This window comes from Leptodactylus fuscus, chromosome 11 (genome assembly GCF_031893055.1).
Source record: "Leptodactylus fuscus isolate aLepFus1 chromosome 11, aLepFus1.hap2, whole genome shotgun sequence".
Taxonomy (NCBI): domain Eukaryota; kingdom Metazoa; phylum Chordata; class Amphibia; order Anura; family Leptodactylidae; genus Leptodactylus; species Leptodactylus fuscus.
Genome location: NC_134275.1, coordinates 3,752,464 through 3,767,999, shown reverse-complemented (window position 1 = coordinate 3,767,999; position 15,536 = coordinate 3,752,464). Strand labels below are relative to the sequence as shown.

At 44.1% G+C, this 15,536-nt stretch overlaps 1 protein-coding gene across 2 annotated transcripts in view; it reads left to right on the top strand.

Moving 5' to 3' along the window:
* The window catches only part of GUCY2F (guanylate cyclase 2F, retinal), a 52,571-nt gene extending 42,637 nt beyond the window's left edge, over window positions 1–9,934 (top strand). Inside the window, exons 18-20 of one of the 2 annotated variants that reach the window (XM_075259423.1) lie at window positions 2,125–2,210; window positions 2,316–2,404; window positions 9,362–9,934. In XM_075259423.1, coding sequence (XP_075115524.1) covers window positions 2,125–2,210; window positions 2,316–2,403 — 174 coding nt within the window. In that variant the 3' untranslated portion in view covers window position 2,404; window positions 9,362–9,934. The remainder of the gene's footprint in view (window positions 1–2,124; window positions 2,211–2,315; window positions 2,405–9,361) is intronic. The other variant, XM_075259422.1, reaches the window with a different exon arrangement.
* Window positions 9,935–15,536: the final 5,602 nt, after the last annotated feature.

Here is a 15,536-nt window from a genome sequence, read left to right as displayed (position 1 = left end):
ATATATTTCCCATTCCTTTTGTAGACATTCTTGGCTTTGGCTAAAAAAAAAACGCAACAAAATCTGCAACAAAAATAAGCTGCGTTTCTTCAACGTGGGGTTATACGTAAAAAAAAATAAGCTGCGTTTCTTCAACGTGGGGTTATACGTAAAATCTGTCCGAGATGCCATGTGTTGGTCCTCCATAGATCTCATATTGATCCCAAGGACAATCCATCAATATGAAGTCTTGGACAACCCCATTCATACATTGATATTATTCTTAGTTTATATTTATAGCCGCTGTGTTACATTGTATACAGCTTGTCTCATGTCTCAGAAGGATACACTGGCCTCTTCATAAGTGTCACACAATGCTCAGCATATGAAGCGGAGGACAGCTGCGACCATGGTGGCACAGACAACATACAGCCACAGAATAGTCAGTTTACAATCTCTTAGGTTTCCTATGACGGGTGTTCCATTATCAGTTAAGCAGTTTCTGTCCACACTGTTCATTCCCTATACTGATTTTACCTTTTGTGCAGGTTTAGTTAATAAGTGGTTAAATATTTGTTTATTATTAACCATCTAAACCCCAAATGCCGTATTCACACATGATTTCTGTCACTTTTGTTTGTTTGCATTTCAAAACACTTATCAAGAATTGTGAAGTATTCAGTAGCTTGTACATGAGATGTTTGGTGTGATCTATCAGTTACATTACTTATATGTGTAATGGGTCTGGATTTGGTTCAGAAGAACTACAAGAGGACTGGGTATCGGGGAATATACTGCAGAAGCTGTAATGCAACGGAATAATGTTCATGTGGAAATGGCTTTAAGGCTGAAGCCCCTCATGGCAAAATCCTGAACATTTTAAATTCCCTGCAAAGTGGATGAAATTCTAACAAATCCCAGCCGTATATTGCAGAAAAATACCTGCTTAGCAAATGCAGGGAGAAAAGATCTGCAAGCGGGACTTTTCTCTCTACATTTTTTGCCCTTTTCAGGTGAACACCGGGTGCAAACCTGACGAACCCAATTATAGTCTATGGGGTCCATGGGTTTCCACAGGTAAGCGCTTTTTTAAGCAGATTAGGTTTCCATTCAGGGGCAGACCCCTGAACAGAGGTGTGAACCTAGCCTCACACAATGGCGTACAAAAATGACCATGAAAAATGGATTAAGCAGTCTGTCTTCTCACGACCTCCATAATGTTTTATTTTCATTGATTCCTCATAGAATTGAGTCTAATTCAAGGATCTGTGAAAATGGATTAAAAAATGAAATTTCCCATTTTTTGATGATCCATTAAAACAGACTTGTTCTTATTTGGGTCCATTCACATGGAGGAATTTGGCGCTGATTCTGACGCAGAAAAAAAAAAAGGCTCCCACTGACTTCAATGAGTTCTGTTTTCCATGCGGAACCCATTGAAATCAATGGGGAAAAAAAGCCTCCCATTGATGGGTTCCGTATGGAAAACGGAATCCATTGAAGTCAATTGACGTCTGACTCTGACGCGGATTCCGCACCAGAATCTGTGTCAAATTCCTCCGTGTGAACGGACACTTTGTGTTATTTTATTGTATTGTTCTCATAGGGAAGAAGGATATGAAAGGTCTAACATCAATCTGACAACTAGGTCATCACAAAAGCTAAGAAAACTTATTACAATGGTCAAGATTTATTGCAATTTAATTCATTAAGAGTTAACACTTATGACATCTGTTCCATAAACTGAGTGCGAATAAAGTCTTAAAGGTGCAAAGTGTTTTTCGATTTTTGTATACAACTAAACTATGAATGGACAAAGGCAGGACGGCATTCACTACACAGATCATGAAAGTCATAGGGATTTGGAAACTTGGTGTAAATGAGAAAGTGACCTATTTCCTTGGTGACACGATAACTAAAGTTTATTTAGATACAAATAGATACAATTTGACACTATTGATGCTCGGGGTGAATGATGAGCAGCACTTATATCCTTTTATGTACAACATCCCTTTCCTGAGATACAGTGGACTCCCATTGACTGGATAAGACCAGGTCGTTGTATTCTTTAGCCCATCTTTGGTGGAACAGTGGGGGTCCTCCAAAGCCACCTGGTAATTGTGTCCTTTGTCTCTTTTGGATAAGGGTAAAGGTATTGAAGAGACATACTGGCTGGTTGGAAAAGAAGGTTTTACAAAACCGTTACCTGTCCCACCAGTGATCAAGTCAGGGTAAGCGGAGACACCATGCGGTCCAGGCGCAGGATATCCTCTTGCTGTCCACCTAACTGTTTTTATATATTTTTTTTTCCGTCACTATTTTGATATCGTTCACAGGCAAGTGGGTCATGGTTTTCTGCAGGATGAGATAACCGCTTTCAAAAGAAGAAAAGCAGAAAAGCAACTTGCAAGGAAGAATATCTGAGGTAATGTTATGCATGAAAATGTATAACATTACATGCTATATGTGTCACCACTTCTCCTGCAGTCTAATGGCGGCTCCTCTATAATGGGCCTGGCGAGAATCAGGAGGTCTCCATGCACCGCTCTCTATGTGACCGTCCCTTAAAGCTGGCCATACATTAGTGATATGTAAAGGTTGTCATGTTGTTAAAATGACAAGTCAGCAAACAGTCTCGGCCTTGGTCTGGGCTTCTGTTGATGGAGATGGATGGAGATCAGTCAACAGGATTCAAAAATGATACAATGTGGCAAATCACGTTACTCTAGATATTTGCCAAGATCTTCCATGTCCCAAAAAGGGGGCAGAAAATGGTCCAAAATCTCTAGTGTATGTCCAGCTTAAGGTTAATTGTCTTCTTGTTGGCCAAAAGACGCTACCGGTAGTAAAGGTAGGGAAACATGGGGAGAAAGTTCACTTTGCTTAAAGCACCAGTCTCTTAAATAAGATGCACAAAACAAGACAAAATGGCTGTTATTACCTACAAACACAATCCTTGTGCTCTAATTTGCTTATTAAACATTAATGATTCTCAATTAAAAGAAGACGGGAGTAACAAATATTTTTAGCTTCCCTTGGATGGATCTACTGGTGATCAGAAGACGGGGAAAAAAAGCGTATGATGGTATGTTTCATATCCGTTGTGTTTGTCTGAGACGTTACCCGCGGAGCTGGTGCTTTAAACTGACTGTCCACCGTATCTCTTGTTGTTTGCTCAGCTTTTGCAGATCCGGCTAGCTGAGAAAAGAACAGAGGAGCAGATTCTGGTGCCGGTCTAAAGATAGGCGACAACCATCTGCAGCATTCAGACTTTTGGCCAATCAAGTTTGTTCCGTCCCATTCGCTCCTTCCCTTTTTCTTCCATATAAACCTCTTTATCTTTCATATTATACCAGTGCCTGCTTACTATACTGCACTCTCTATATGTTCCGTTATTGTTTCCTCTGTCATCCAATTTAACCAGATGAGATTTCTATCCATTTGACCAGAGATAAGAAACATATTGAAGAATGTGTAAGACATTGCAGGCCCATCCTGCAGTAAACAGACTACTTTGGGGCAGGTTCTGTAAGCTTTACGGTGGCTGCCCGGTCAATGTATCCACATCAAAGTCTACAGAATCTGACCCTCATCTAGCTAATGTTTGCCAAGCGTCCTGCTTACAATTCAGAAATTTACTATTGCAACTCAAAATAAGGGAAGGAAATATATTGTAATAACCCTCGATGAAATATTCCAGATTTCTCTTAGTGCACTACTAGCAAGTGTCAGCCATTGTTATTGGATATTGTTATGTTTAGTCTTCTGGCCACATAGAAGTCTTGTATTAAATAGTGAAGGCGTAATAACATATTTATTATAGATTAGGTTGTTTCAGTTCATTATTTGTAGAAATTGCAATAGGAGAGCCCAATGTGTAGAAGGACAGAACTCCCAGCAATGGAAACTTTCTGCTTGGGTTCTGGAAGGAGTCGTCTTCATACGGACCTGTAGCCTTGTTCTTAGGCTTACCATTGCTCGGATCACATTTAAAGGATCCGATGTATCCCCTATTGCAGGGGTAGGGAACGTACGGCTCTCCAGCTGTTGCAAAACTACAACTCCCAGCATGCATACTTGTTCTGCTGTTCTTGGAACTCCCATGGAAGTGAATGGAGCATGCTGGGAGTTGTAGTTTCACAGCAGCTGGAGAGCCGAGGTTCCCTACCCCTGGCCTATTGGGATAATAGATAAGGTTATAGAGCTGACCACTATGTAAGTGGATGGAAAGACACCCATAATGCAACATCCTGCATTCTCTTAAAGGGAGTCTGTCTCCAGAATCTAGCATGTTATCCCAGCCCTAAAGATAGATAGGTTAGGGCCACTTGAATCAAATCTTCTCCTCTTGTAAATCGGTGCGTCTGTTGCTAGATATCGCTCTTTGGAGTAATAAGGGTCCATTCACACTGAGTTTTTTTGGCGAAGAAAAAATCCGCTTCCTTCTGGAATTAGAAAATTTGCCAATTCTACGTAGATTTTCACCTCCTATTGACTGCGGATTCCGCCTGCAAAAACCGGTGCAGAACTCTATAGGGAGGCGTTTTATCCACGTGGATTGTGACACAGGTTCAGCGCCAAAATCCTCACCAAAAATGAACCTTAAAGGTGTGAATGGACCCTAAAGGTAAGCAGCAATGTCCATATTGGGTTTTGGTGACACATTCCCTTTAAGAAAATGCCAGTCTAAGCATCTTGGGTATCTTTATATCCACTTATATACCGGTCTGTTCTATAACAATGACTTGTGGCCATGGCTGGCAAAATCGTCAGAAATCTAATTGGTTTTTTAACCCTTAGTGGCCTAGAACAGAGACGGGAATACTCAGCGATTGTAAACATTGCCAATGGCAGATCTAGTCGCAAGCTTTTTATTTCAGATTCAATAATCCCTTAAATGAAATGTTAAGTTATTGCCGCAGCTTCGTAGCAAGTCCCATTCTAGCGCATTGTAATTTGGGCTAAACAGCGGAACCTTCCCGGCTATTTATCTAAGACCTTGGGAGCTAAAATAGGGCATTTAATTAGGAATTGGCATCACATTGCTTGTTAATATATACAGTTGTGTGAAATATTAATGCAGCTGTCCAGGGGCACAGAGATCTATCTGGTTTAGTTCATAGTAGGGAAGCTACGGCAGTGAGAACGCTATAGTATCTGTTTTCTTATTAAATGACACGTTATTTCTTCTGTAATGTGCTCGGAAATCCCTTACTGAAGAAAGAAACAAAACAGGAAACTACAAAACTAAAACTTCATTTACATTTCTCAGTGAAAGCTTTGGTGCTAATGGCTCTTGTAGTGCACTAAAAGAAATATCTTATACAATGTATCACTAAAGAAGAGGATAAAATGCTGACTCAACCTCATTCAGATTGTATGTCAGCCCCGAATCACCAAGGGGAACAGGAGATTTAGGTGTTATATCTGGGATACAGATGGTTAAACACAGGTACAATACACAGTCTGAATGATGCTTAAAGGGATCCTATCACTGGATTCCCTTTTTTTTTGTGATGAACACGTAGGAATAGCCTTAAGAAAGTCTATTCGTCTCCTACCTTTAGATGTCTTCTCCGTGCCGCTGTTCGGTAGAAATCTGGGTTTTCTTCAGTATGCAAATGAGTTCTCTTGCAGCACTGGGGGCGGGCCCCAGCGATCAAACACCACTGGGGGCATCTCCAATGCTGTGAGCGAACTCTCCAGCGCCGCTTACATCTTCATCTGGAACGCCCTCTCCTTGTGTCTTCTTCCGTCCTGGGTTTCAATCTTGTAGGCCTCAGGCAGAGCCGACTGTGCATGCCCCGACCACAAGAAAATGGCCGCTTACAGCAGCTTACTGCATAAGTGGCCACAAGAAAATGTCTTCTTACACCAGCTTACTGTGTAAGCGGCCATTTTCTTGTGGCCCAGGCATGCGCAGTTGGCTCTGCCCGAGGCCTAGAAGATTGAAACCCAGGATGGAAGAAGATACAGGGAGAGGGCGTTCCAGAAGAAAATGGAGGCAGCGCTGGAAAATTCTGTCACAGCATTGGGGACGCCCCCAGTGCTGTTTGAGTGCTGGGGCCCGCCCCCAGTGCTGCGAGAGAACTCATTTGCATACCGAAGAAAACTGGGATTTCTACCAAACAGCGGCGCGGAGAAGACATCTAAAGGCAGGTGAAGAACAGTCTTTCTTAAGGCTATTCCTACGTGCTAGGGAGAAAAAAACGTATCCAATGATAGGATCCCTTTAAGGCAGTGTCTGTCTTTCCGGATTAAGTCGAAACCAGCAGTTGACTCCAAATAGAAGTTTACATTTATGGATCTACTTCTGGTTATGACTTATAGGAAAAACAGACAAAATAAATAACCGATGACAAGTAATGGGTGCAAGTTTAAGTATCTTTATTCCTAACTAACGTGTTTCATTTTTAGTAATGTAATATAAGATATAAGAATGAAATGATTTCTATTTGGGGAAGTCATAAAAGGTTCCATTGTTTACGTCGGTCGCTACATTGTGTCGTATTAAATCCATCCTCAATTGTAGCTTTATATGGTCCTGAGTCCACATGTTCTCCAATGGTTACATAGTGACATAGCAGATGAGGTTGGATGAAGACATCAGTCCATCAAGTCACACACATATGGATGACTGAGGAGCTGGTAGCCCAATGAGGTCAGATGACCATGTTAACCCCTGAATGACCCATCTCTTTAGGCCCTTATTGACCACGTTTTTTGTTTTGCTCACTTTTGGCGTTTTTATGGGACAGGTTGTAAGGCTTAATCTGATCACTTTGAGATGAATATATCTAACTGAGTAATATTGATTAACTCTTTCTGGGAAGGAATCGAAAATTGTCTTTTAATGCTTTAAATGTTCTGCTATTCACTAAAACACGACGTTGTTAAACTCCAACATGCTTGATCCAACATCATCTATTGGAAGACAGTCAGGACACCCTTGGCATATACGATAGTCAGCTATTCCTGTTGGGGTGACATGGGGGCCATGATGCTTCCAATACAAAGAAGAAAAAGGCCAAAAAATGGTGATTTGATCCATCACATTCATTATGTTAGAAAACAAGCAATGTATGAGTTATACAGTATAATAGTAAGTAATGACATAATACATGACAATGAGCCTTACCTTATGACTTCCCCATATATATATATATACGTCTATTTTCAATATAACATTTTTTTTTTTCTGAATATTTTGCAAAACTTTTAGCTATGTCAATGTCTCATATAGAAGCCACGGGCATAGAAAGTGTCGCTGATATTGGATATTTCTTGGCAGTCTCTGCTACTCATTGTTATGCTCTAGGTGTAAAGGCACCTTTATAGAGATACAGTAAACGTGTTCTTACAATAGGAGATAGGACCTGATTTCTAGGATTTCCACCAGTCCTTTATGTGTATACATTGTGTACTATGACAGAACACTTAGGAAAGTTTACAGGGGTTCTATGTGTAGAAACAAGCTGTTCTTGTTTAGCAAAGCACTAAACATTTGCAACGTATGCCAAGCAGCCGCCCACCCAAAGCGATCTATGCCAACACACCAATACAAACTACAAAACCATACAAACCAAAACAAATGCAGAAAACATGTTATTTGGCTGGTAGATGCCGATTGCTTTTATAACATATCACACAAACAAAGTATAACAATCAGAGTTGGCGCGTGCTACATGACTATCTGTTAGGTTCCACAGATGCCACGAGATCCTTCAGCTGTCTGATCTTTGGGATCAAACAAGAGGCAATTTCCTATTTCAGGCACAGCCAAGACCAGGCCACAAGCACAATACCAACCAATAAGAGGATCATGTCCATCTTGCTTGCCAACCCAACCACCATATTGTCCCCCAAGCACAAGTAGTCTACCATAACTTGCTTGCACAACCTGAATCCTCATACACATGGAGTCGTAATGACTGATGCAGGGTCAGGCCCAGGGACCAGCATAAATAAAAACCTAGATCTGGTCATAGACCAAATTTGACTGGACCAACTATAAAATGTAATATCTATAGAGGTTTCATGGGTTGGATTTTAACCTGTCTGGTACTAGATATTGGAGAGTCACGGCAGAGTTTGGCCAATTTAAAGCAGTTTTAGGATAGAGCCACATATTACTTTTGGGTTAACCATTGGCGGAATCACCCGTTTCGGGTTAAAGTGAAATGAATCCGATTTCAACAAATCCCATCCACATACTGCAGAAAAAAAAACAATGCAATGTGGTTTTCCCGCAGCGCATTTCACAGAAGGTCGGCAGAGTTTTCCTCAGCTGACTGTCCGCTTCTATATACTTATAGACTGTCCGCTATTATACTTATAGGGAATCCGCCATAGATATAATCGACGATTGTAACGTAACAATTTTGTAAATCATAGTGTGTCTGCTGCGCATATGTTTATGCAATGTATGGATGGGATTTGCTAGAATCCCATTCACTTTGCCGGGACTGTAAAATGCAGCAGATTACACCAAGCAGGGCCCCGGCCTAAGAATGCAACTGCAATATTCAGAGCCAGGCAAGGCCATAGACTTAGTCTGTGTTCACATCTACATTTGAGGTTTAGTTAGAAATCCATAAATAATGTTGGACAAACTAATGTATCAGCAGTGTCATAAAATGACACAGGAGAAAATCCAATGGCCCCCATTAAAGTCCGTGGGTTCTATCAGGACCCTTGGGCTGTAGTGTTTCAGGATAGTGTCTGGTATTTTAAGAGCCAAAAATATACTGCATGCTGCACCGTTCTGGCCGGCCCAAAATGGCTCTAAACTGTCCCTAGACATGGACTAACTTACAACTAGTCGTTGTTTCTGTTATCTGCATCTTGTCAAAAAAGTACAGGCTAAAATCCAACCTGTTGTATCGCCATCATGTAACCGATCCAGCATTAATGTTACTGAAGAAAACAACATGGCAGATGCGAAAAGAACCTGCGGCCAGATAAATAAGACTTGCTGGCTTCGACACATAAGACCCCTTTAAGAGTGTCCCTGGCTCAGACAGATGCAACAGCATTGATATCTTTCTGCATTGTGCAATAACGTGTAGGATATAATATTGTATCCATTTCCTGACTATAATCATCTTGTTAATGTTCTATGGCGGGGATGGCAATACTATAAAGGGTACAATATGGCGCCAGTCCATCCCCTTTATCATCGGGATCCTTGGATTCTATAGTGTGTTGTTTCCACCCTATTAAGAGAATCTGTCAAAGCAGAAAGAAATCTTTGCACATTAGAGGGATGAGATATTGTTTCATTGCCCAGAGCGTCTTTACAGCCTAAGGTCATTTTCTTGACTTCGGTGGAACCCAAAATGCAGATTCTGCTGATGTAATTGACTTTGTGATGTGTTTATAGGGACGAGGCAGCCTTCCGAGATCTAAAGCGACTCCTGAAGACAGCCGTGAAAAAAATATCCCAGGTCCGGCACATTACAGCTCTCATGACACCTGAAACAGAAAGTGGATAAATGAAGCTGCAGATGGTGACCTTAATCTGATGGATTAAATCAAGTCTGAATCAGTTAAGAAGGACACCTTTTGGGAGGTCATACTTAACAGGATTTACATATTACACCGGCTAAACCACCTACAGATGGATCATTGCTATGCAAAAGACAAAAGCCCTGCATTTTCCCAATCATCAGTCTCTGATCTATGCAAAGTTGTGCTGCATTCAGGGTGTTTTGTTGTATAAAGTACGCCCCCATAAGCCGCAGGGGATCGCTATACTGTGAAATACACGCCTTTCTGTCAGGGAATGGGCTCAAGGTATAAAGCAAGGTCTCTCTAACATGGACAGTACAAGGTTTTCATATTCGATGTGATTATTTTTATGCATATTTATTTTTGTCTTTATTACATCCTAGAATGAATACAACTGTAGGGATCGTAACCTCTAGGCAATAAAAGATCGTACGTTAAGATTTTGTGGGCTCGTTTTATTCTCTGAGCTCGTGTCTGTATAGTCACAATCTGAATCTCATTTACGTATTGTAACCACTGGCATTATACATCAATGTCAGTTCATGCATGGTATTGGCCTATCTGTAATGGCCGCATGGACCACTGTAAGGGTGCATGGAGATTGGTAGGTAAGCCACCAGGTGATACTGGTAGAATCATAGTTTATGAAGGGTGGTGGGTGCCAGGGGTATTGCTAGAGGGGTCTACAAAGATAGATGACTCTGGATATATGACTCAATGAAGTGAAGGGGACAGACGGTCACTACTCAATACAGCAGATCTTCAACAAGGAAAAGAGAAGTTCAGAAGAATGGACGTAATCCCAACGACACAGGGGAAGAAGGAAACCAGGGAGAGGGAGGGGAGAAAAGAGTTGGGTTGGGAGGGAGACAGCAGAGGAGAGTGGAGTGCAAAGGTAAAACTCAGAGTTATAGCAGGAGAGATTGGGGGGATTCTTCAATAGGAATAGGTCAGAAGACATGAATGGAAGGTTGTCCTACAACGGCCCCACAGTCATGTAGGGTCTAGGCCTGTGTATACTCAGGAACCCTTAAGTTCCCAGTATTCCTGTAAGCTCTGACACATTATCCAGCGGGAAACAGAAGAATCGCGTGTTCTGAAGAGGTGCCATGACATCAACCATCCGTTGGGTATCTTCCACCCTATGAATCGAGTGGATCAGCGTGGTACACAGTTGATATCCATAGGGCAAGAATGGAAGATCTGGCCACAAAGTATTTAAGCACTGACTTATGGTCTAGTCTTAGAGGGATGGAGTAAAAGGCTGGAGATTGAGGACTAGAAATCTAAAAGATTCTCACAAGTACATGATGGACTCTCACTTCGGGACAGGTCCAATGAACATCTAGGAGATTTCCTTCTGCTGCATTCCCAACAAAAGCAGGGGGGGAAGTTTGGGAACATCTTACGTAATTTGGAGGGGACATGGGTAGATAACTTTATATATATAATGGGTACACTACATAACATTATGATGGCAAATTGGATCTCATGATGTTGCCTTCAGGTTACGGCCTGCACTCAGAACAGAAGAAGCGGAGGCTTCAGTGTGAGGATGGAACGTGCATAGTATGTATAGACACGTCCTGGACTACAGAAGTGTATGAAGCATACATAGGGATTCGGTGGTGCTCACTGATGTCAGGCTGCATAATGCAGATCTTCCACTATCTAGTGGGCCAGACAAGAAGACTGGCAGCGTCCGGTACCCAGTGGAAGCCAGTGGCAGCGTTCAGTACCCAGTGGATGCCAGTGGCAGCGTCCGGTTCCCAGTGGATGCCAGTGGCAGCGTCCGGTTCCCAGTGGATGCCAGTGGCAGCGTCCGGTTCCCAGTGGATGCCAGTGGCAGCGTCCGGTTCCCAGTGGATGCCAGTGGCAGCGTCCGGTTCCCAGTGGATGCCAGTGGCAGCGTCCGGTTCCCAGTGGATGCCAGTGGCAGCGTCCGGTTCCCAGTGGATGCCAGTGGCAGCGTCCGGTTCCCAGTGGATGCCAGTGGCAGCGTCCGGTTCCCAGTGGATGCCAGTGGCAGCGTCCGGTTCCCAGTGGATGCCAGTGGCAGCGTCCGGTTCCCAGTGGATGCCAGTGGCAGCGTCCGGTTCCCAGTGGATGCCAGTGGCAGAGTCCGGTTCCCAGTGGATGCCAGTGGCAGCGTCCGGTTCCCAGTGGATGCCAGTGGCAGCGTCCGGTTCCCAGTGGATGCCAGTGGCAGCGTCCGGTTCCCAGTGGATGCCAGTGGCAGCGTCCGGTTCCCAGTGGATGCCAGTGGCAGCGTCCGGTTCCCAGTGGATGCCAGTGGCAGCGTCCGGTTCCCAGTGGATGCCAGTGGCAGCGTCCGGTTCCCAGTGGATGCCAGTGGCAGCGTCCGGTTCCCAGTGGATGCCAGTGGCAGCGTCCGGTTCCCAGTGGATGCCAGTGGCAGCGTCCGGTTCCCAGTGGATGCCAGTGGCAGCGTCCGGTTCCCAGTGGATGCCAGTGACAGCGTCCGGTTCCCAGTGGATGCCAGTGGCAGCGTCCGGTTGCCAGTGGATGCCAGTGGCAGCGTCCGGTTCCCAGTGGATGCCAGTGGCAGCGTCCGGTTCCCAGTGGATGCCAGTGGCAGCGTCGGGTTCCCAGTGGATGCCAGTGGCAGTGTCCGGTTCCCAGTGGATGCCAGTGGCAGCGTCGGGTTCCCAGTGGATGCCAGTGGCAGCGTCCGGTTCCCAGTGGATGCCAGTGGCAGCGTCCGGTACCCAGAGGCTGCTAGAGCTAGATCTGCTGTCAGACCCCACCATATCACATCCTGATGACCTGTCCTGTTGATGGGTTATCAGTTTGCGTTTAGACTTAGACCCCTTGAATGGATGCGCCATCTTCCTGCCTCTCTTAGTTTGATGACAATTCTCTCCCTGATTATGTATAAGCAAAGATCAGAAAGGAACCCACATAGAACACATGAAATCCATGGGCAGCATGAACCCACTGACGGGCTCCTTAAGACGCTTGGCACTCCTGCGATGTTCACGTCTGGCACAAGCTTACTTAAACGGATAAAATCCCCCTGCGCTTGAACAATTGCCTCACTGTTACAGTATGTTTCGCCTCTGTGATGGAGACAGGAATTCAGTTTCCCCGTTGATCGCAATGTTTAGTTGTCAATTTTTAGTCCTTGAAGAAATGGTAATGTTGGAATTTCCCTCCCACCCCATTCTAGAAGAAGTCATCTCTCCACAAATATTCTTCATTCATGCCATGAAGATTATTCTCCCTCCCACCTCATCCTGTGTGAAAGAATGTGTCCACAAGTAGGATTGCATTCTTATAGAGGAAATTCAGAATCTTTCCATTGTGCCCGCCATGATCCTGGGCGCAGGTTGGTATAATACATGATTGAGCAATATCCTACATGATGGCAAATATACTTGAAACAGGTTTGTGCAAATCCAAGATGTTTCTGATATTGCTTTGTATTGCAGCAGTTACAATGTAGCAGATTAGTATTGCTCTTTGCATATTTTTCCTGCTTTGTATGCTGTCCTGCTCTTTCCACCTACGACATTTACATGTAGACATGCCTGGGTTTAACGGGGTACTCCGGTCACTACATGTTATCCCTATCCCCAGCATACTGACTACAAGAACCGGAGTGTTACTGCCTGTAAAAACAGCTGATCTACAAGGGTCCCAACCATGCCAATGCCGATCTAATAGTGATGGTTTATGTTAGGGATATGCCATTATGTTTATGAGAGCGGATCACCCCTTTAATCTATCATGTAGTCACATGCAGTAACCAAAAACCGGTGAAACAAACAATTTAGATGTCACATCCCTGCAGAAAATCTAGCATTAGACACAACCGGACTAAAGACTCACGTAAAAACTTAGACTGTGCCGCGAGATCAACACAACAAGGTTATCGAGCTCGATTTATTGATAGAAAAACATCATTTATATGAATGAATCAATTGAGATAATAGTAATGAAGCCAGAGCCGGCGATACATGGACCAAACAAGTATCTGCCGAATGAAACATGTCACACTGTCTATTCTAGGTAACAAGTGGTGGGCGTCTGTCTGTACAGCCTTGGCGCACAATACGAGATGTATATACGAGATGTATATACCTGCAGCCTCCATGCGCTGTCATTTATCTGTTGCTAGTTTAGCACAATCGTATTTGCCCAGGTTTTTCTTTCCGTAGAATCCTTCTTAAGCTGAAGAGAGTTGACGCAGTTTAACCAGTTGATGACCAGTGACATGGATGTTTATTATGGCAGATAGTAATCCTATCATGAGCGGCATACTGGTGATTGTGGTCGGTGAATATTGTCATCGTGCCACGTTCTTGTAGTTATAGTGAAGAGAATTCTCTGATCTCCGCTGTTTAACCCCTTATATGTTGTGATATACAATGTTAGATATGCGGGGACTCTCATTATGGCTTGATCATTGGCCCTATTACAAGTGAAGGATCCTAGGCAGTGTTGACCCCTGAGTATAATAATAGCGGTAGTGGGATCGCGGCTGGAGCTCGAGCCTACTCACCGCCGGCCTCCGCGGCCTATAGTATAAGGTGACGCGGGGGTCGGCAGTGAGCAGGCCCGGGGAGGTTGGTAAATAGGCAGATACCTGTTGGGAATACTTCAGCAGGTAGCGGCCTATTATAAAACAAACATTAAGTTCTCATACTTACTGACCTTGCACTGCTGCTCCCGCTACCGCCGCTGCTTGTCTTCTGCTGTGGCTGCTCCTCTTCGCCCGCAGCTGCTCCTGCATCTCAGAGTAGGGGGCGTGATGACGCCGCCTGTGCTGAGACACAGTAAGACATCCTCGACACACGCCAGGTGCGGGCCTGAGCTAACGTCGCCACGTCACCCGGCCTGTGATGTAGCCGGGGGAGGGGGCCGGGACTGGAGCGGAGGCCCGCGGCAGCCGAGTCAATACGGTCAATTACTGTGTTGACTCAAGTGGTCATTTCACTGGTCCGCAGTTAAAGACATCTGTGGGCGGCCGCTGGAGCAGCGCTGCTGCCGATAGGTGGTCGGTGAGGCAGTGCTGTCCCCAGGGCCGCCTTAAGATGTTTCCAAGGCAGAGAAGATGCTCTGGACACATCTTGGCGTGGTCCTGGAGGCAGCGCTGCCTCACCACTCACCTATCACTGCTCCAGCGCCCTGCCACAGATGTCTTTCACTGCCGACCAGTCATGTGGCATTTTCAATTACCGTATTGACGCGAGTATTAGCCGAGGCGCACTGTGCTGAAAAATTCGGCTTATACTTGAGTATATACGGTAAGTTATGGCTCTGAGGATATTTTGACACTAAAACTAATTATTCTTGTAAAGGAGTGAAAGACGTATGACGGTGGAATCACTATTATTATTATTATTATTATTATTATTATTATATAGCACCATTCATTCCATGGTATCACTATAATCACACTGACTCGCAGAATAAAGATTGTCCAACACACTCAATTTAGAACATAAAAAAAATGACAAAATTTAATTTTTTTTGCCAAAGAAAATAACAAAATAGGAGTGCGCTTCCATTTTGTAGGATTATGACATTCACAATTCTTACACTCACACAATTGGTAGATCAGTGCTGCAATAGGGTTTTGCTTCATAAATTGTTCTTTATTCCTATGCATTACTTCATGTAGAGGAAACTTAGCTCCATATCGGGGCCTCAGTAGTCACATCACGACATATACATTTATGTGTCATGACGCCGCTGTGATCCGTGTGACTGCTGAGGCCTTAGGGGTCTCTGACATCACTCAGGAGGTCAGAACTGGACAAGGACCAGAGCCCAGGGGAGGTGAGTAACACTGTTTGTCATATTCACCTCCTCTGTGAAATATACTCTGAGGCCTGAAGACACTCTAGACTATAAGAAAAGCAGTTCCACTTTGGATATATTTGATCTGAGCAAAACCACTGTCAGAACCTCACTAATTCTTGCAAGGTTTGTCCCAGAAATACTCACCCCCAGCGGACTCTTGTGCCCTGCCAGAGTAATCTACTGTATCAGCGGTGCAGCAATTTTCTACCACTGTTACT